Source organism: Bos mutus, chromosome 11, assembly GCF_027580195.1.
Source record: "Bos mutus isolate GX-2022 chromosome 11, NWIPB_WYAK_1.1, whole genome shotgun sequence".
NCBI lineage: Eukaryota > Metazoa > Chordata > Mammalia > Artiodactyla > Bovidae > Bos > Bos mutus.
Window position 1 is genome coordinate 359,437 of NC_091627.1, and position 22,659 is coordinate 382,095.

Consider the following 22,659-nt stretch of genomic DNA (forward strand, 5'->3'; position numbering starts at 1 on the left):
TCGTGGCTGACTCTTTGGGTCCCCAGGGACAATACAGTTCACGGAGTTCTCCAGGTCAGAATACTGGAGCGGGTAGCATTCCCTTCTCCAGGGGATCTTCCCAAACCAGGGATGGAACCCAGGTCTACCACATTGCAGGCAGATTCTTTACCAGCTGAGGAACCAGGGAAGCACGTTTTTTCTGTATTTTATTTTTTATTGGAATACAGTTGATTAACAATATCATTAGTTTCAGTTGTATGACAAAGTGATTCAGCTATACATATACACGTGTTTATTCTTTTTCAAATTCTTTTCCCGCTTAGGTTGTCACGTAACACTGAGCACAGTTTCAGCTGCTGCACAGCACGTCCTTGTTGGTTATCCATTTTAAAGGCAGCAGCACGTACACGTGATCCCAAATTCCCTAACTATCCGTTCTCCATACCCCAGGAGCAAATTTTTTGATATATACTATTTTAATAACACTAGTATAATACAAAGGAGATCGTTGTAAGTTAAAATATTAAATAATAATCCTCAGGGAAATAAAGAATAGTAACTACAGTCAGACAATAAGGGAATTAAAATGGCACACTGGGAAATATCTAACAAAAAGAAGAAACTAATGGAGGAAAAGAGGAACAAAAGGGGTAAGACATTCAGAAAACAAACACCAAACTATGTACATCCTGCCTTTTCAGTAATTACAATGAATGCAAATAGACTTTCTTAACGTTAATTAATTAATGAATTTGGCTGTGCCAGATCTCAGTCATTGACCCGAAACTGAACCCAGGCCCCTGCACTGGGAGCACAGTCGCAGCCACTGGGCCACCAGGGAGGTCCCGAAACAGCCTTTAAAACAAGAAATACTGCCAGAGACGAAGAGGGACATTTCACACAAGGAGAAGCAACAGGTAGACGTAACAACATAAATATATGCGTAACTAACAACAAAGCAAGAGAGTTCCAGAAAACATCTATCTCTGCCTCAGTGACTATGCTGAAGCCTTTGACTGTGTGGACCACGACGGTGCAGCATTCTTAAAGAGACGGGAATACCATCTGACCTGCCTCCTGAGAAATCTGTATGCAGGTCAAGAAGCAACAATTTGAACCGGACATGGAACAATGGACTGGTTCCAAATCAGGAAAGGAGTACCTCAAAGCTGTGTATCATCACCCTGCTTATTTAACTTATAAGCAGAGTACAGCATGTGAAAGGCGGGGCTGGAGGAAGCACAAGCTGGAATCAAGACGGCTGGGAGAAATATCAGTAACCTCAGATATACAGGCGACACCATTATGGCAGAAAGCGAAAAAGAACTAAGAGCCTCTTGATGCAAGTAAAAGAGAAGTGTGAAAAAGCTGGTCTAAAACTCAACATTCAGAAGACGAAGACCATGGCACCCAGTGCAGTCCCAGCGCTTCACGGCACACAGACGGGGACAACAGAAACAGACTTTCCACTTTGTTTCCAAAACTAAAGTCACAGAGTTTACTTTGGGGGCTACAAAAATCACTGCAGACGGTGACTGCAGCCACGAAATTAGAAGATGCTTGCTCCTTGGGAAAAAAGCTATGCCCAACCTAGACAGCATATTTAAAAAGCAGAGACATTACTTTACCAACAAAGGTCCGTATAGTCAAAGCTGTGGTTTTTCCAGTAGTCATGTATGGACGTGAGAGTTGAACCGTAAAGAAGGTTGAGTGCCAAAGAATTGATGCTTTCGAACTGTGGTGTTGGAGAAGACTCTTGAGAGTCCCTTGGACTGCAAGGAAATCCAACCAGTCCATCCTAAAGGAGATCAGTCCTGAATATTCATTGGAAGGACTGATGCTGAGGCTCCCATACTTTGGCCACCTGACGCGAAGAGCTGACTCATTGGAAAAGACCCTGATGCTGGGAAAGACTGAGGGCAGGAGGAGAAGGGACGACAGAGGATGAGATGGCTGGATGGCATCAGCGACTTGGACCTAAATTTGAGCAAGCCCCGGGAGTTGGTGATGGACGGGGAAGCCTGGCGTGCTGCAGTCCATGGGGTTGAAAAGAGCTGAGCACAACTGGGCGACTGAACTGACAACAAAGTCTCAAAATCTGTGATGCAAAACCTGGCAGAACTGAAAGGAGAAGGGAAGTGGCAGGAACAGCTGGCAATTCCAAAACCCTACCATTAGTAACCGACAGAATTACTAAAGGAAAAAAGAGGGGTGGGGAGAGAGGCTTAAGAAGACTCGAGACTGGGCGCCCCCACCTGACCCAGCGGCGCGGCCGCCTGGACGGCGCAGGCCATGCTCTGAGCGGGGCAGAGCAGACTCTGAGCCATTACAAGAGTCTAGCAGATTCAAACAAACCGATATGAAAGTACGTCCTCTGACCATAATGGAGCTAGGAATCAAGGGAACAGGGTAGTCCAGGAAATACCTGAACACTGAGAAATTAAACACTACAATTGTAAATAAGCCACGGGTCAGAGAAAACAGAACACATTTTGAGCTACAAAAACAGAAACCACAACATACCAAGACTCACAGGAAGCATCCTGCTCGTTACCGAGGGCTGCCATAACCGAACGCCATAAACCGGGTTGATTACAGCACGAGAGACTCACTATCTCACAGGTCTGGCGGCCAGAAGCCCAGCTGGGCCACGCCGGCTCTGATGACTCCAGGGGAGCTGCCTCTTGCCTGCCAGAGATGCTGGGCACTCACTCCGGGCAGACAGTCGCCTCCCCCAGGGACTGCCCACCTGGCCCTCGCTCTGTGCAGGCCTGTGCTCGCGGGGCACTCTCCTCTCCGAGGCTGACGCCAACCACACTGACACCTGGGCCCGCCCTGCTCAAGTCCAGCCTCATCTGAACGCATTTGCTGTGACCCTATTTCCAAACAAGGTCACGTTCTGAGATACTGGGAAGTCAGGACTTCAACATACCTTTTGAGGAAACGTTAAGTCAACCCAATAACACAGGAAAGAAACACTTTGAGGGAAATGATACAGTTTTAAACCCCTGTATCAGAAAAGAACTCAAGCCAAGATCCTAAGCTTCCACCTTAAGAAACTAGAAAAAAGAAAACGAATCCCAAAGCAAGCAAAAGGAAGGGAATAAAGACCGGAGTGAAAATACAATAGGGAACAGAAAAACAACCAGCAATCAATAAAATCAAAAGTTACTTCCTTGCAACTTCAACTTAACTCAAACCTCTGACTAGACTGATCAAGAAAGCGAGAAGACTCAAATACTAAAGTCAAGCAGGAAAGCGGGAGAACTCCCCTGTGGCCCAGTGGTTAAGAATCCACTGCCAACGACAGGACGCAAGCCCCCTCCCCGGCCCTGAAGACCCCACAAGCCTCAGAGCGACGAATCCCGTGCGCCACGACCTCTGAGCCCAAGGTCTGAGCCCATGCTCCACACCAAGAAGTCCTCGCGCCAAATCCAGGGCAGCGGCGCTGCCACGACTACAGAAAGGCCACGGCCGCAACGGAGGCCCAGCACAGCCAAAACAAGGCAATGAGCACAATTATTTCTGTATAAAAAGAAATTAGAGACTTAGCAAATGGAAGCATCACCCGAGTTCATGGACTGAAGACTTCAGATGGACACGCCCCAAACTGACCTACAGTCAGCACAGTCCTGATCACAGTCCCAGAAGGCTCTTCCGCAGGCACCAACCTGCTCCTGAATTCATAAGGAAGCAGGAGTCTGGGTAAGCCTGAAAATATCTTGAAAAAGAAGAACTAGGTCAGAGGGCTCATGCCTCCCCATTTGTTTCACTTATGACATGAGCACAGAAGCCAAGACCAGGTGGGACCGGCAGCGGGACAGACACACAGCTATACAAACTAGATCTGAGAATCCAGAAATGAGCCCTCACATTTGTGGTCAACTGATTGTCAACAAGGCTGTCTTCACAATTCAATGCGGAAAGAAGAGTCATCAGTAAACAGCGGTGGACCACCTGGAGAGCCAAGAGCACAGAAGAATCAAGTTGTGCTCCTGCCTCATATCAAATACCAAAAGCACCTCAGAGCAAAGACCTAAATGTTATAAAACCCTCAGAAGGAAACAAACTGCATGACATAGATTATGCAATAATATGGCACCAAAAGTTCAAGCAACCAAAGGAAAAAAAATTTTAACTGGACTTGTCAAAATTAAAAACTTTTGTGCTTCCAAGAACACAAAAAAAAAAAAAAATCAGAAAATGAAAGACAACCACAGAATGGAAAAATTTTTTTTGCAAATCATTATTACCTAGTAAGAGACCTGGGTCAGAACACAGAAAATCTCTTACAACTCAATAAGTAAAAGACAACCAAATTAAATGTGGGCGCAGGATGTGAAGGCAAGGATGTGGAAAACCTGGATCCACCCACCGCGGGTGGGAACGCAAGAAGTGCAGTCAAACAGGTGAACGCCGAGTTACCGTCTGACCCAGCCACTCCAGCCCGAGGTACATGCCCAGGAGAACCGAATGAAGAGGCCACCGCACAGAAACTTATACTCAGATACGCCCAGCAGCCAAAAAGTGGAATCAAGCCCAAGTCCACGTGCTGAAGAACAGAAACAAACGTGCCACACCCACACCACACACCCCTCCCGGGCCATCACGACGGCATCCGGGGCCCACACGGCCTGCAACGCGGACGCCCTGTGCCACACGAGGAAAGACAATCACAGAAGGCGTTCGTGTATGAGTCCATCTGTAAATTCCCTGGTAGCTCAGCCAGTAAAGAATCTGCCTGCAGTGTAGGTGACCCCGGTTCAATTCCCGGGTCGGCAAGATCCCCTGGAAAAGGGACAGGCTACCCACTCCAGTATTCGTGGGCTTCCCTGACAGCTCAGACAGTAAAAACTCACCTGCAATTGGGAGACCTGGGTTTGATCCCTGGGTCGGGAAGATCCCCTAGAGGAAGGCATGGCAACCCACTCCAGCGTTCTTGCCTGGAGAATTCCCAAGGACAGAGGACCCTGGCAGGCTACAGTCCATGGGGTCGCTAAGGGTCGGACACGACTGAGACACTAAACACAAGCACGTGTGATTCCACCCAGAACACGCAAATCCGCAAGGACAGAAAGGAGAGCGGGGTGCCGGGGACTGTGGGGAGGGAACAGGGAGTGGCAGCTAATGGGCACAGGGTTTCTTTTCAGGGTGACAGAAATGTTCTGGAATTAGTCGTGATAGCTGCAAAAGGCAGGGGAAAGTACTAAACAGCACACTTCACAAACGTGCAGTTGGTGGTGCACGAATAATACCCTAAGTTCAACAAATCGTGCTTCTGGACTGATTCTGGCATTTGGCAAAACCTATCAGCATAGAGACATTTTCAAAGATGGGAACAGAAAACTGATCTTTGCTCAAGTTCAGCATGAGCAGATGAGCATTTCCAACAGATCCTGATGACAAGGGACCAACTCCAAACGCAAGCAAGTAAAACACCCATCCAAAACAGCCACTGCTCGTACATCTGTATCACCAGGAAGGCAGAAAAGAGCAGTCAATCATCAATATCGTATTCTGACTTTTGTCAATAAAAAATTACGAAATTATCTTTGATTTTGCTTCGTGGTGCCCAAAGCCTAAAATATTTACTATCCAACCTTTCCAACCTCTGAAACGAACTGTGCCTGGAGCTCACCTCAGCCCTGTCTGTGCCTGTTTTAATGACTGGCACCACCCTCCAGTCTGGAGCTCAAGCGGAAGCCAGCGTCCAGCTCAGGCCTGGGGCCCAGGAACCATCCTCAGCCACCTCAGCGCCCATGGAATCAGCTCTCACAGGGAAGGGCCTCTCCATCTCCCCAGGACTGCCGCCCCCACCGCCGCAGCCACTGCACAAGCCCCTCTGCACACAGCGGCCGGGAGACCTTCCCAGCACACACACCTGACCACGCCACCCCCTCCCGAAGCTCGCCACCGCCCTTGGGACAAGGACGACAATCTCTCTGGGCTTCTGATCGTGGACCAGCCACTTCGACTGCCCATGCACCGTGCTGGGCTGTGTCCAGGATGAGGAAGAAACTTCCACAAGGCATTTATTTACACAAGTGTCTAACACCATACACACTCATAACTGCCCAGCTGCTCCCAATTCATCCCGCTATTCCCACACAACGTCTTGCTGGATTCTCAAAACCAGAGGGCAGAGCACCCTGTCCCTCGGTGGGGGCTGACGCCGGGGTCAGCAGGACTCCCTCCCCACCCGCAGCAGCTCTCTGAGCTCCACTGCACCACAGATTCGGTTTCATCCTGGTGACTCAGCTTCTCTGTGTGTTCCAGGACCAGGGTGGAGGGTGATTCTTCCCGCTGGCATCTCCAAAGTACCCTCTGCAATTTCTTCTTGACCTTGGGACGCCCTGCACAGCACCTTCCCACATGGGCAGAAGAGGCTCCAACATCCCCAGTCACGTGAGGGAGCCCCGAACATCCAGAGCGGGTGGCAGCACCTGCCCCGCACACGCAGCACTCCAGCCGCGCCTCACTCGGCACCGGAGCGCACCCCGGGGCCACGCCCACTCGGGGCGTCCATCACCCCCGCGGCCGCCCTGCAGCCCGGCCGCCCGTCTTCCGCACCACTCAGCCCCACCCTGGCTTCCCAGCCCCGCAGCCGCCTTCGCAGCAGGCCGGCCTCTCTCCTGGACTCCGTGGACCACCGTCCCCCGCCCGACCTTCCCCTCTCAAAGTCCACCAGGCACCTGGCCCTCCCGTCTCAAGAAACGACAACTGTGGTCCCGTGGGTGCTCGCTTCCTCCACGCCTCCCTTCTTGCTCTTCTTTCAGACGCACAGTCGGGCCTATTCTTAGCACCTCAGCTGTTCCCACCCTCGCCTGAGCCCCACCGCTCACCAGCCGCCTCCAGCGTCTCCCGGCTGCTCCGGGCCCCCCACCCCAGCCCGCCCTAGGCCCCCCGTACTCCCCCCGTCTCTGTGCCCCAAGGCCCCTCCAGAGAACATCCTGCTACCAAAGGCCTTCAGGACGGTGAACAATGAGCCCCGTCCGGAGCTCACATCGGCCGCTACAGGGAAGGGCCCGCTGCCCAGAAGTGCTAAGCTCCTCACGTGCCGTCCACACTGGAGCGAACAGATGGCAGCGCCGCCTGCAAAGTGTGCACTGCCTGGATGTGGCAAAGAGCACGAAGCAAGAGCAGGCCAGCAGCGCTCCAGGGCAGAACGCACGCAAACCCACGGGAGCAGTTCGTTTGCTGACACCCTCAACACGCTGGCGAACACTTCACACCCGTTCCTGAACGTCAGGATCTAGAAGTTCTGATCTTGATCTTAAAATCCACGCCAAAAAGTCCTACCTCCACTGGAGCACCCAAGAGTCTGCACTCACTGATTAGTTGCCCGTAAGTTAACACAAATCAGGACAAGGCAGCCCTTAGAGCATCGAAGCGACCAACAGAGCTTCTGTCCCCTGTGAAACCCACGGCGTGTTCACACACCAGACGGGCAGTATTCCACGGCTTGAGAGTCCATCCTAAGACACAAGGCAGGTAGGTAGACCTGGTCCGCAACGCCCAGCCTGCCTCCGTGCGACCTCCCTTCTGCTGACCAGTCCCTGAAGCCTCGGGGCGGACGGAAGGGCCCCTGCCTTCCCTTGGGCAGTGGGAGAGCTCAGGCATGTTCTTCCCTCACCCCGCCGTCCTGCTGAGTCCCCGGCTCCAGAGCACAGGGACCTCACGAGACCCTCAGGAGCCCGGCCTCGACCACACTTCAGGGACAGGGAGCCTCCCCACCGGGGGCTGGACGCAGTCCTGGTTTAGCCCTGAAGGCTCTCAGGCCCCTGGCTCTCTGCCCGGCAAACATGGATTCTTTCAGGTCCTGTCCTAACGACACCTCCCAGCAAAGTCCTTGCTCACCGCGGAGTCCAGCACCCCCGGACGAGGACACACGTGACCCCTGCCCCCTGACCCTCTGAGACACCCACCGCGCCGCTCCACCCTCGGGCGCCGGCACCCACGGGGAGCGCCACAGCAAGCCGGGGCTCCGAACCAGGAGGGGAGGCCGCCCCCAACCTCAGTTCAACACGACGAGTGATGACGGACAAAACCTAAAGAAACACACACACACCTAGAGGGAGGTCGGACCCGAGACGGGGAGGCGCTCCACATGGACAGGAGAGCGGAGCGGCCACGGGGCGGACCGCACCCTCACACGGGGGGCTCTGCCCAGGCCGCCGCGAGGGCCCTGGGTACTGCCGTCCCGCCTCCCCACAAAGCCAAGGCCGAGCACAGGCAGGAGGCACCGTGACTGCAGTCACAGCCGCGTCCACCGCCAACTGGGCTCCTTGAGCGGAGACTCGGGCCAGCTTCTCACGGTGGGTGCTCCGCAGAAGCTTCTCCGCCCCAGAAAGGGGGGAGACAAGGAGCCGAGAGCCACCCATTTCCTCCACACAGATGTTACCGGGCAAAAGTACATGATCTGAAACAAGAGAACCAGAAACATAACAGATACGGATAAAGGAGAAACCTGTGTCTGACGGCACCAAGTACCGGGAGCGCTCTGCATGAGGCCCAGACAGCTCACGGCTGGCGGCCAAGACAGAGCCAGACACGAGGAGACAGACACGGAGCAGCGAGGTCGGGGCGCTGCCGCGCGTGCAGGCCCTCGCCCCGCGTGCAGCGGCACACGCACACGCGGCACGGACTGTGCCCCCTCCGTCCCACACAGCTAGGACAGAGCGTGAGTAGGAAACCTGGATTTAACTGCTTCTCCGACCTTCAGAGGTCTCACCATTTACTGACCTTTGAACAAACTCCACAGCATCTGGCAAGCAACACAGACAAGACTCCTCTGTGAAGTGGAGAAGGTGGGACGGTGGCCCCATCTGATGGAGGAGCCGTTGGGACGGAGTGGAAAACCCCACGGAGCTCCTCAGTAGAGGCTGAATTCCTAATGCACACTAGAAAAGCAACGCTAGACAGCGCCAAAACGTGTGCCCTGCTCCGGCCCAACTAAAACCTTTTGAAAAGGTCCAAGTGCATTCACGTGACCAAGGAGACCCTTGCAGGCCCAACGGCAGGACCCACCTGGTCACAGAAGACTCACTTCCAGAAAACAGCAGCCCCACTACTGCTGGCGCCTGAGACGGGCCAAGCTGCCCCACCGGCCCCTGCGCCCACCAAGCAGACATCCACTGCAAACGCTCCCACGCCCCACAGCCGCGCCACAGCCCCACCCCCTCCCACGGGCACCCTACGGCCAGGGTGCTTCTCCCACAGCCGTCGCTTCTCCAGAACAGCCCTCAACCCGAGCACAGGGCCCTGCACGCTGCCGGAGAGCAAGCGGTGTGTGTGGAGAGGAGCCCAGAGGAGGGCGTGTGAGCGTCCACATACCTGCTCTGAGCCAAGTGCCTGGCACGTGCAGTCACCACAAACCCCAAGGAGGGGGCTGTCCCACATGGCGGGGAGCGGACAGCAGAGGCTGTGCCACGTGGTGGGGAGTGGACGGCAGGGGCTGTGCCAAGCGCCAGTGGTCAGCGTGCCGCTGGGGTGGCCACCGGCCGCCTGGCAAACAGCCCACCATCCCCACACGACACGGGGTCTCACTTCTGGGCGAACACCCACAACACCATGCAGGTCAGGCCGTGTGCTGCCCATCCACCTTCCCTGCCTCTGCACCCCATTACATGGTGGGGACACACCTTCAACCCTGAAGAAGTGAGCATGGCAGAAGGCAGGAAGGAGTTACTATGGGAGAGTCTTCGAGAGCCGCACAGCTGTGCTTCTCCTCATTTCTGCCAAAGCGACCCTGGACTACAAGGAGAACAGGGTGGTCTTTCCAGTAAATGACGCTGTTCCCGTGCACAGCCACACAGGGGGTAAGGGGTCCTGACCCCTACACCGCACACGTTACACACCCAAAAACAATTCCACCAAGTGCAAACTAAACCCAAAAGAAGCAGAAGAAGTAACAAAGGTTAGAGTGAAAATTTAAAAACAAAGACTAGCAAAACCGACTGGGTTCCCTGGTGGTCCACTGGTCGGAACCCCGAGCTTCCCGTGTGCGGGACACTGCTTCGGTCCCTGGCCGGAGAGCTAGGATCCCACATGCTGCAAGCAACCGCCTACCTCCCCCCAGACAAAACGAGAGAAGAAAATCAGAGACTGTCATCAAAACCAAAAGCTGATTCTTTGAAGCGATAACAAAACTGACATAAATTTCGCTAACCTGACTAAGGGGGAAAAAAAAGACTGAAAGAAGATAAAGATCTAAACAGATGGAAAGACACCCTGTGTTCGTGGACTATTAGACTAAGTATCATCACAACGGTAAGACTCCCTGACGTGAACCACAAGATCAAGACAGTCCCTACAAAAATCACGCAAGGCTTTCTGCATCTGTGGACAGTTCAGTTCAGTTCAGTTGCTCAGTCGTGTCCACTCTTTGCGACCCCATGAATCGCAGCACACCAGGCCTCCCTGTCCATCACCAACTCCCGGAGTTCACTCAGATTCACGTCCATCGAGTCAGTGATGCCATCCAGCCATCTCATCCTCTGTCGTCCCCTTCTCCTCCTGCCCCCAATCCCTCCCAGCATCAGAGTCTTTTCCAATGAGTCAACTCTTTGCATGAGGTGGCCAAAGTAGTGGAGTTTCAGCTTTAGATGAAACTAGAAGTCACATTCCTTCCAAAGAGCACCCAGGGCTGATCTCCTTTAGAATGGACTGGTTAGATCTCCTTGCAGTCCAAGGGACTCTCAAGAGTCTTCTCCAACACCACATTTCAGAAGCATCAATTCTTCGGCGCTCAGCCTTCTTCACAGTCCAACTCTCACATCCATACATGACCACTGGAAAAACCATAGCCTTGACTAGACGGACCTTTGTTGGCAAAGTAATGTCTCTGGTTTCGAATATGCTATTTAGGTTGGTCATAACTTTCCTTCCAAGGAGTAAGCATCTTTTAATTTCATGGCTGCAATCACCATCTGCAGTGACTTTGGAGCCCAAAAAAATAAAGTCTGACACTGTTTCCACTGTTTCCCCACCTAAAATTCACATGGAATTGCAAGGGACCCAGAGGAGCAAGAACACGGCTGGTGGACCCACACTTCCAAGGTACGGTTCAAGACGGTGTAGTACTGACATATAAACCAATGTGCAACAACTCAGAGTTCAGAAATGAGTCCCAGCGTCTGTGGTCCATCAATTTACAGCAAAGGTGTCCCAACAATCCTGAGGGGAGGATTTCAGCCAATGGTTCTAGGATAACTGCATCTCCACTAGCAAAGAATAAGGTTGGACACGCTACCTCACACCATACACAAAATGTAAGTCAAAATGGATCCCAGACCAAAATATAAGAGTTAAAACTCTAATATAAAACTCACAGGAAAACACAGTGCTAACTTCTTAACAATGGATCTGGCAACGGACTCCTAGATATGACACCAGAAACAACAAAGGAAGAGAGCAGACAAACTGATCTTCGTCAAAATCAAAAACGTCTGCGCTTCAAAGAACCCTATCAAGGGGCTTCCCTGGTGACCCAGTATTAGGAGTCCACCTGCCAACGCAGAACACATGGGTTTGGTCCCCGGTCCTGGAAGATTCCATATGCCAAGGGGAACTAAACCCCGGAGTCACACTACTGCGCGCACGTGCCCACCGCCTGTGCTCCGCAACAGGAAAAGCCACTGCGATGGCGAGCCCGTGCACCGCAGAGCAGCCCCGCTCATGACACCAGGGAGAGCCCGTGAGCTGCAGCAAAGCCCAGCGCAGCCCAAAGCACACACTTCAAAAAGAACACCAACAAGAACCTGAAAACATGCCTACAAGATGGAGGGAAATGTTTCGTAATCATTTATCAATAAAGGATCTGTATCCATATTCTTCAATACATAGAAAATGTTTACCACTCATCACAGAAACAATCTAATTGAAACGGGCAAAGGATTTCTGCAGACATTTCTGTAAGGAAGATAACACAAACGGGGAACCCAAATCAGCAGCAGCGTGAGACACCCCACCAAATCCAAAAGGGCGGCCGTGACCAGTTAACAAGTGTCTGCGAGCACGTGGGGCAGCAGTGCGTCTCACACACTGCCGACAGGAATGGACGATGCAACAGCTGCCGTGTAACACAGGCGAGCGGCTCCTAAGCAGAGTGACCCCGCGCCCAGCAACTCCACTCCCTGACAGACACCCGCGAGAACGAACACACACACCCACACAAACACTCGGTCGTGACTGTCACGGCAGCGCTAGTCACCACAGCCAGAACGGGAGCAACTGATCAACGCGTAAACAAAACTCAGTACATTCCTACTGTGGAATATCATTTACCATATAAAGGAATCAAATATGCCCCCAGCAGGAAAAAACTTACATAGGCACGTTCCGAAAGTGTCTACACAACATAATTAAAAGCATACGGGGACTAGGGCCGCCCTGGTGGTGCAGTGGCTAAGAGACTGCCTGCCAAATGAGGGGACACGGGCTCAATCGCTGGTCCAGGAAGGTTCCACGTGCTGAGGGGAAACGAAGCCTGTGCACCGCGCCATTGAAGCCAGCACACCCCAGAGCCCGTGCTTCTCAACAGAGAGGCTACGCAACGAGCCGCCGTCACCACAGCCAGAGAGAGCGCCCACACACAGCAACAAAGACCCAGCACAGCCGGAAATAAAACAAATGAATATTTTTTTTAAAAAAACATACTAATGCTTCACATCAACAGTCATCAGGGAAATGCAAATTAAACCACAACTGGACACACTACACACCTACCAGAATGGTAAAAAGACAAACAATATCAAGTGTCCACAGGACTAGCCGCTGGGCTTCCTCACACCTGTCCTTGGGTACAACCCCTGGGACACGCACGCGCGTCCATGACTCGACACCCCCACTCCTGGCCACACCCCACAGAAACGTGCACCAGTGCTCACCAAAACATGTCCACACCACCTCAGCTCAAGACCCCAGACTGCAGACAGCTCAAAGAAGAAGGCCCATGACTGAAGACACGGGAATATTACAGAGTGATGGGGAAGCAGGCGACCCCAGGCCTCCACAGACAGACGAAGTCTAGAAGGCAGACGCGGGCACGCCCTGCACAGCGCCCTCACATCAGGCTCAGAGTCAGGGAAACAAGGAGGGTGTCAGGAGTCGGGGCAACAGTGACCTCTGGGCAAAGACAGGGCAGCCTGCCAGGGGCCAAGGGGGCTTCTACGGTTCTGGTAATGTCCCTGCTTGATCAAGGTCTAGGGACATGCATGGCATTAGACACATAAAGTGTGCATGTTTCTGTATGTATGTCATACATTAATACCATCTCCAAAAAAAGTCTTCATGCTTTGGTTAAATGTCTTATTGCTACTGAATCTGATACAGATAGTGACAGACAGTATGGAACCATGACGACAGATCTGAGCAGACCGTTTCTACGAGAAGGAAAACAGAAGGGCAGGCTGAGCCAGAGCTGGGGGAACTCCTGACCATTCAGTGGGCTACATGACAACTGGCATTCTATTTCACTGTGGTGTTCAAGGAGTTCACAAAGCACAAGCCAACAGCAAGGATGAGGAAGCAACCACGACTCTAGGTCCGAACGCCAGCCTTGGAGTCTGACAGGCAGAGAGGACCTGTGTTCCAAGGAGAGAAATCACTCAGCAGCCTGCTTAGCAGACAACTGTCAAATTACAGCACAGAGAACTCTCTGGTCCTTCTTAGGCAAGCACTTACCAAGAAGCTCCAGGGTATCAGCCCAAACAGTGTCAAGAACCTACACCTCCTTGCCCATATGAGCGTACTTCACGGGCAGTGAACAGCCTTCCTCTGTACAGCCTGCCATTCTGTAACCTAATGACCTAACAGCTCTCAGCAATGAACATCAACGACTGCTAACACCACCAAGCAAGAGCTACTATGTCTGATAGAAGCCTTAACACCAGTAATAACGTGTTTTTGCTTAGTTTTTAAAAAGACAAACCTGCAGGACTCCCATGGCGGTCCAGCGGCTAAGGCTCTACGCTCTTACTGCAGGGGGCCAGTTCGATCCCCGCTCAGGGGACTAAATCCCACATGCCACACCATGGCCAGAAAAACAAAGGAAAGAGAAACACAAATCGTGTGTAATAAATGTCATTTAACCTAACATACCCAAAGTAAGTACTTCAACATGCAGACAATGAGCTTAAAGCGTTCGTGTGACACTCCCCTCTCCCCTGCACCAAGCCTTGGGAATCCAGCGCGCACTCCACCTGCAGCGGGCTCCCGGCACAGCCCCCGTCTCACCGGCTGAGGAGCTGCCCGCGGCAAGCGGCTATCATGAAGGCAGGCTGCAGCTGCAGACCTCAGGCGTCGGTGGCGGGAGCAGAGCACAAGGGGCATGGTGCGCAGTGTCTTGGGGAGGGGCAGCAAGAGTGACTGTGGGGAACTTTGGGACAGACAGACCAATCTCTCCAAAACTCAAGTGCAAGGGGAAACAGCGACGTGGAAATCAGTGGACTGAGAATTAACAGATGCCTATCAAGGGCAAAGAGACGAGATTTTGTTCCTAAGAAATCTGAACAGTGACTGAATATTTACTGACTGAAAGACTTACTTACTCTAACTGAAATACTCACATATGAAATATATCTGAGAACCGCTTAAAAATACTTAAGGATGGACTCAGGGGTGCTCATGAGGAGACAACGGCTGACTCGGGGACAGAAACATGGGGTGTGTCTGACCACCAGGTCTACATCTGAGTAGGTCGGAAGAAGGTCCACAACAGAAGTTCTAACGTATCCACGTGTGCACGTCTGCACACACAGTGATTACAATGCTGGTAGCCTGCCAAGAGAAGAACTGAGTATCCACGTGTGCACGTCTGCACACACAGTGATTACAATGCTGGTAGCCTGCCAAGAGAAGAGCCGAGTGCCTGGGGGACGAGAGAGGGGGATGCCTCACTCCATACTCCTAGAATCTGAACCATGAAACTAACTCATCTACTCAAAACAAACTCAAACACATGTGCCTGGACTCCACCCACCACGGGGCCAAGCATGTTCACTGGCCCCCTGCTCCCCTCCAGCTTTCACCCAGCCACCCTTCACACAGCAGCCAGGGTGGTCTTTTTAAAATGTGAATTCCTAAAACAATGCCCGCTGATGTCTACAGCACTCAGGAGACCACCAACATGTCACCAGTGACAAGGCCCTCAGTGACCCAGCCCCCGCCTGTCTGGCTTCAGCCAGTGCCGCTCGCCCCTCCTGACCACCTGTGTACAAAGGCTACAGATCCACCCAGCTCATAACCAAGGAAGCTGGGACGTCTATAAAGCAAACACCATCTGGCCACTGAAAACGTTAAAAGACACAAGCCCACAAGATGACCTGTGAAAGAAAAGTGCACACAGCACACGCTCCCTGCTTACCACCGCTGGAGGCACAGACTTGCACACTCGGATCAGAAACAAGTCGACGGTAAGTATCTGGCATTCTCATGTCTCTAGGGTCAACTTTTCTCGCAGCTGCTGTTGCTGCTGAGTCGCCCAGTCATGTCAGACTCTCTGCGACCCCAGGGACTGCAGCACGCCAGGCCTCCCTGTCCCTCACCATCTCCTGAAGTTTGCCCAAGTTCATGTCCATTGCATCAGTGGTGTCATCCAGCCGTCTCATCCTCTGACACCCTCTATTCCTTCTGCCCTCAGTCCTTCCCAGCATCGGGGACTTTTCCAATGGGACGGCTGTTTACATCAGATGACCAAAATACTGGAGCTTCAGCTTCAGCATCAGTCCTTTCAATGAGCATTCAGGGTTGATTTCCCTTAAGATTGACTGGTTTGATCTCCTTGCTGTCCAAGGAACTTTCAGGAGTCTTCTCCAGCACCACAGTTCAAAGACATCAATTCTTTGGCACGCTGGCTGCCTTCTTTACAGTCCAGTTCTCACAACCGTACATGAGCACAGGGAAGGCCACAGCCTTAACTATACCGACCTTTGTCGGCAGAGTAATGTCTCTGCTTTTCAACTCCTTGTCTAGGTTTGCCATAGCTTTCCTGCCAAGAAGCGGTCGTCTTCTGATTTCATGACTGCCTCACCGTCCGCAATGATTCTGAGCGCAAGAAGAGGAAATCTGTCACTACTTCCACCTTTTCCCCTTCTATTTGCCATGAAGCAATGGGGCCGGATGCCACGATCTTAGTGTTTTTAAAGCTTACTTTTAAGCCGGCTTTTTCTCTCTCCTCCTTCACCCTCATCAAGAGGTTCTTTAGTTCCTCTTCGCTTTCTGCCATTACAGTGGTATTTTTCTAACTTTGCTAAAATGCCTAATTTTTTTCCTTCTGAAAGGTACAACCGAACTTCGCCCTTCCATTTCACGTCTTACCTCCTTAGGACCTTCAGCGGACTCATCTTCCTCAAGGAGCTTTTCCCAACGCGAGTCCGCCTGCAGCAAGCAGCACGGCAGCCGGGCCTCCTCTTGTTTACTCTCAGCTGATTCCATCTCATTTCCTGCTTGGTATTTGCTCTATTACACTGTTAAATTTTGTGAAATCAGATGCCAACCTCATAAGCTTGCATATCCTCTCACACAGCATCTAGACCAGCACCTCCCGGCTCCACGCTGCCTGCAGACCCCTCGGAAACGGCACTTTAAACACACCCTGATCAGAACTTACAAAGCTGTTAAACGTGGGATGCAGAAAGCAGTCCAAAGACCGTTCCAAAGTAAAATACCAACTGACAGTTATGTTAGTGGCAAAGTGACTTATACAGGAAGCGCCACCTTCGAAGAGTCAAAAGAACCACTTCAATTTTTGTTCTTTAAAATCCAAAACCGCTGAAGAGTTTTCTGTTTTAATAAACGAAAATACCAGAAGTTAAGTAAAGTGGGACAGCAAGCGGGCAGCTCTGGAGTGATGCCCTCTGCAGCACACCTGCAGAGCCTGACAGCTGGGCCCCACTCGCCACTCCTTGTGTGGTCTGCTGGGAGCAAGGCCAACTGGACCCAGACCACCCGCTCACCGAGACAGCAGCATCCATCACACGTGCAAAGTCCAATGAATGGCAGAGAACATAAAGTTCCTGAAGAGGAGAGCCCAAAATATGGTTCCCGTAAGCTAAATCATTCTAAAAGACGAACTCAATTAAAATGTGGCCAAATATACAAACCGGTTAGCAAAGGCAGGAAGCGGGGCTCTGGCCCTGGTGCAGCACTGACCACGTGCGGGGTCTCCAACAGCCAAGCTGCCCACAGGTGTCCTTCTGGGCCTCAGGGCTGGGGTGCAAGTACTGCCCTTGACAACCTCTGTGATGATCCAGAACCACAACCTACACAGGAAGATCTGAGACGGGCAGCCCTTTCCACAGGAGAGCTGTTAGTATGGGTGAAACTTCACAAGATTTACTGTAAATATTTCTGATTGCTAGATGCAAAACAGACTCTCCACCCCTTCTCTTATCAAAGATCAATCCAAGACAAGAACAGGAAAGAGAAACATGCACCCCACCTAGGAAACACTTGGAACCACTACACAAAATACGGCTAGGAAGATGGAGGCGAAAGGAACCTGAACCACTCCACAGGGCAGAGGAAGGGGAGACCACGTGCAGGGCCGCTGCCGAGGAGCAGGCTGACCGGCGGAGCTGTGCAAAGGCCTGAGAAGGGCTGACCGGCGGAGCTGTGCAAAGGCCTGAGAAGGGCTGACCGGCGGAGCTGTGCAAAGGCCTGAGAAGGGCTGACCGGCGGAGCTGTGCAAAGGCCTGAGAAGGGCTGACCGGCGGAGCTGTGCAAAGGCCTGAGAAGGGCTGACCGGCGGAGCTGTGCAAAGGCCTGAGAAGGGCTGACGGCGGGCTGCAAAGGCCTGAGAAGAGCGGAGCTGTGCAAAGGCCTGAGAAGGGATGACCGGCGGAGCTGTGCAAAGGCCTGAGAAGGGATGAAAGGCCTGAGAAGGGATGACCGGCGGAGCTGTGCAAAGGCCTGAGAAGGGATGACCGGCGGAGCTGTGCAAAGGCCTGAGAAGGGGTGTGGCGCAAAGCTCCAAGCACGGGCCCAGCCCCTCCGCACACTCAGACAAGCACTTCTGCACAGCTACGGGCACCAGAAGGCACCACGCTCGGGGTGAGTGGCACACGGAGAGGCAGCGGTGGGCGCCGCAGGGAAAGCAGGGGGTCAGGAAGAGGGAAGCCCCTCACTGCCTCCCTGCCCCTTAATCCAGCTCCAACATCCATCCAACCAGGCAGACCGAAGGCTCCCCTCTAAGGAAACTAAACCAGCGGACAGCAACGTTTGGAGAAGAGCCAACAAAAAACATTAGTCATCACCCTGCAGTGAAAGCAACAAGGAAACAAGCCCCCGCTACACTCAGTTTTCCATTTTTAGTATTTTATTCATAAGGACGAATAAACAGCCAAGGAGCACTAGACACTGGGAGAAGGGTTTCCAGCATGAAAGAAAGAAACCAAAACATGTAAGAGCAAAGAGGAATGCATGGCAAACAGAAAACGTGCAGGAAACAAAATTTTTTTTAGTTTTCAAAATTTTAACTGTACTTTTAAAAACCGAAATTAAGAGATAAGCAAAGACGTTGTATACATAAAACAAGAACAGGAGGCATTTAAAAAGGAACAAAAAACAGTAAAGAACACGATAATATTAAAGAAGTTAAAATTTTTTAACAAATTGGAAAATTGTTAAAAATACTCTCAAAAAGAACAAAAAGATCAAGATATGATGAAAAGATTTAAAAATGAGAATATTAAGTACAGTAAGTCCAACGTTCCAAGAAACTGGAAAAAGAGAGCTGGTAGAGAACCATCTCAAACACATAACACAAAAACTCCTGTAAATTCAAGGACCTCGGTCCCCAGATCCCAGGCCTGCTGAGTGCTCTACAGGGTGAATGAAAATACACTACAACAAAGGCATTTCAGGCAAGTGAGGAAAATCAAGGATGCAAGGGTCCTAAAAGTTTGATGTGGGAATATGCTTACGAACGATTAATAATCAGGCTAGCAAGTTCCCTGGCAGTCCAGCAGTTAGGACTCCATGCTCTCACTGTGGAGGACTTGGGTTCAATTCCTGGTTGGGGAACTAAAATCCCACAAGCCATACAGAGCAGCCAAGAAAAAAAAAAATCAAACTATAGAGCTCTCAATAGCAACAACAAAGACTGTAAGATACTGAGATGCCAAGTCCGGCCAAACTGATTCTTTAAGTGTGGCAGCAGAATGAAAACATTTTCAGACAGGTGAGTCCCAAAGCCTTGGTCCCAGCAACTCCTGCAGACTGCTCACCGCCCCAAACAAGTGAGGCAGTGCCAGAGGCAAGGAGGCGGGCAGAGCCCCAGGGAGGCGGCGTGCAGGCCTGGAAACAAGGTTCTGGGCTGGAGCACTGTGGCAAGGGCTGCTGAGCCGACAAGGCTGAGGGGTAAAAAATTAAATTAAGGAGCACTTTACAGAATGAAAGGTGCGGGAACATTATTCTGAGATTCAAAGGGAACCAGGCAAATGAAAAATAAAGCGATTATTAATTCCAGGGAAATAAAAATGTCTGTATAAGGAAAGAAATCGAATTGTGTGTGGTCCACCGTCCAGCTCAGCAGGGCACAGTAACGACCTGAACAGACTGATGAAGATCCTGACACGGATTTAACCACAACTGTGCGTTACCTAAACCAGAGAGAGTACAAGAAAACTGAAAACTTAGCGGGAGCCAGCAGATAACCCCTAAAACTGGTGAATAAAGATAAGACGACACAAGCATATTGCTTAGTAACACAAAGTGAAAGTGAAAGGCGCTCAGTCCTGGCGACTCTGCGAACCAGAACTCTCCAGGCCAGGGAGTGGGTGGCCATTTCCTTCTCCGCGGGATCTTCCCAACCCAGGGATCGAACCCAAGCCTCCCACATTGCAGGCAGACTCTTTACCAGCTGAGCCACCAGGGAAGCCCCATAAGGTAAATGCGCAGAGTCAAGGGGCTGCCACCTCTGGAGAGGACGCAGCTTCTTCGCCACCTTCAGGCACTGCCTGACTCTCAACCATGCACATGTGCGCATCTCTTAAGAAACACAAAAGGAGAGACACGCAGGATGCGAGAAATGCAGGGAACTTTCCTGGGAAGGCCCTCCTGCTGAAAGGTAGCATCTTGCTGGGTCAAAAGCCTGAGGTGACCTGAACACACACTACACTGAGGAGCCCCCACTCAGTAATCCACAAAACGAAGACAGACTCCAAAAGCGCGTTTCAGAATCCACAAACCAGGGGGCCTCTCTTCAGTGTGAAAAAGTGGTGACCTTTCTCTAGGCTGAGGAAAGAAGAAAGAGTCAATATGCAGCCAGATAAATTTCAATGTCCACCTTCCGGTTTAATCGTTTGGCCATTAGAGAACCCTGACACAGTAACCATTTCCCTGATTTAGTGGCCACACTTGACCCCAAGCCTAGCCACTGTCCAGGAGCCCCTCCCCGCCCTAACGTGCACCTCCATTATAAACACTGAGGACCGCCCACCAAAGCCCAGAGCTTTCATCAGCTTAAAGTGACCACCACAAATACAGCTCAAGGGGCTCTGCAGCCAGACCACTGCATCCATCTTCTGCACAAGTTCTGTAACCTGGGGCCTCACTGTGCCTGTTCCCTACTGTGCAAAAGGGGATGTAATTGTACCCACCTCAAAAACGGCTGTCAGACTTTAATGAAGGAATTCAGGCAGCTGAGGCAGGGTTGGACACAGGTAAGGCTTAGGAAACACAGGCTTGTCACTGCCACTGGCTCGGGCAAGCCCTGTAGTCAAGGCTGCCTGTGGAATCAGTGACATCTGGGGCAACGTGTTCATCAACTATTAATTAAACACCTACTATGTGCCAGACACCAAACAACTGCTAACTGGGTAACTGGCTGGGCCGAGTCACCCAATCGCTCCCAAATCTCGTTTCCCATGTCAGTTAAACAGGAAATGGCAGCACCTGCTGCACAGAGCAGAGCAAACTGGAGAGAACTTACCTAAGCGCCTGCAGTGCCCGGGACCCAGAAGACGCTCAATAAGCGGTATCGTGATCACTGCTCATCTTCTCTCCTACAAGTGACTGGCGGTTATCTAATTCACCTGTTCCGTTTTGCTCAGCCTAATACACTCCTTGAGTGTTGCAGGTGCTAACAAATACTCTTCACGTTGAATTCAAGAACTTTCTTGTACGTTCTCAGTTTACTTACATCCATACCCCCCAAAAATGCGAGAGAGAAGTAAAGAAACGTTAAAAGACTGTGCATTACCCGGATAAAAGTACAGGTCCTACACACCACATTACTGTAACAGGGTCTTATCACACACCTTGGCTTCCTGATCTTTAGAAGTCGCCGGGTTATTACTACACAGAAAACCTGGAGTAATTCCACAGAAAAACTGCTAGGTCATCACTTTCTTCCAAACTGGTCCCTCGTGTCAGCCCGGATAGCGCCGTTCCTGCCTTTCCCCAAGGCACACCGCCTCCCGCCGGCTTCTCCCTTCTGCGGGAAGCTACTGGCCCATCTCACAAGAGTTTGCTTTCTCTGCTGCCACGAGCCAGGGAAAACTATTCTCGAGAGCGAGCAAAGGGGAGGCCAGAAACATTAACAAAGGGAGGGCAACTTTTTACAGCCAAAGCCCGCGTGAGCGGTTTGCCTGGAAATAAACCGAAGTCGTGCGACCGTACTCCTGACAGCCACGGAGCCGGCAGCTTTGTCCGGGGAGAAGAGCGCCGGCCCGGCCAACTTTTCCTTCAAGACCCAGCCATCCTCTCCGGAACAAAGTGAAAGGTCAGCGGGCGCAGGAGCAGCGCCGGGAGCGCACGGCTTCGCGTCGCCCGCGCCGCCAACTTGGCGGGCTCGCCCCACTTTCCCTTTTGTCCTCCGCCCCTCCCGCGGAGCTCCCGGTCGCGGCCCGAGGCCCGGGGTCGCGGCGCGCCGGGCGGCGGCCCTCCCCGCGCCCCCGCCCCGCCCGCGCGCGCCCCTCGCCGCCCGCCCGCCCGCACAAAGCACGCCCCGCGCAGCGCGGCCCGGACGCCCGGCCGCCTCGGCCCGGCCTCGGCCTGAGGCGCGCGGCGGCGGCGGCGGGAGGCGCCCGCCCGCGCGCCCCGCGCCCGCCCGCGCCCCTGCCCGCGCGCCCGCCGCGCCCGGCCCGCCGGCCCGCGCCGCCCCACCGCGCCCGCGCCGCCCGCGCCCGCCGCCGGCCCGCTCCTCACCTCGGCATCGGCGGCGGCCATGGCCCGGGCCCGCAGCGTGGCCCCGCCCCTCCCGCGCGCCATCGCCCCGCCCGCTCCTCGCGGCCCGGGGCGGGGCGGGGCCGGCCGCCCGCGTCTGCGCCTGCGCGCGCCCCCGCGCCTGCGCACTGCGGCCCGGGAGCGGCGTCCGCAGCGCGGGCCTGTGCGGGCCGGAACCGGGTGGACGGCGGCTGCGGGGGCGGGGCCGCGCGGAGCCGGCTTCCGGGGTCGGCGCGGCTCCGGACGCCGGCCCGTCGCGGTCCTCCCGCTCGCGCGGTCCTCTTTCGCTCTGCGTAGGCGCTCTGGCGGACCGGCCGGGGTGCGGAAGGACCCCTGACCTCTCACCCCGGACACACATCGGTTCCGTCGGCCTTCGTAGAAGGCGGACCCCGGCTTGCGTCCTAGGGCGGTGCCCGCGCAGGGGGTTGTGCACGGGTGGGAGGGGTGCCCCAGTTGCGGCTGCGTCGGGTTAGGGACAAGCGCCCGGCTGCGGGCCGGGGGTGCTCCGGT

At 53.1% G+C, this 22,659-nt stretch overlaps 1 protein-coding gene across 5 annotated transcripts in view; it reads right to left on the minus strand.

Moving 5' to 3' along the window:
- Window positions 1–22,439, minus strand: part of EHMT1 (euchromatic histone lysine methyltransferase 1) — a 109,831-nt gene extending 87,392 nt beyond the window's left edge. For 2 of the 5 annotated variants that reach the window (XM_070378582.1, XM_070378581.1), the window contains exon 1: window positions 22,132–22,439. In XM_070378582.1, coding sequence (XP_070234683.1) covers window positions 22,132–22,194 — 63 coding nt within the window. In that variant the 5' untranslated portion in view covers window positions 22,195–22,439. The remainder of the gene's footprint in view (window positions 1–22,131) is intronic. The other 3 variants (XM_070378580.1, XM_070378578.1, XM_070378579.1) reach the window with 3 other exon arrangements.
- Window positions 22,440–22,659: the final 220 nt, after the last annotated feature.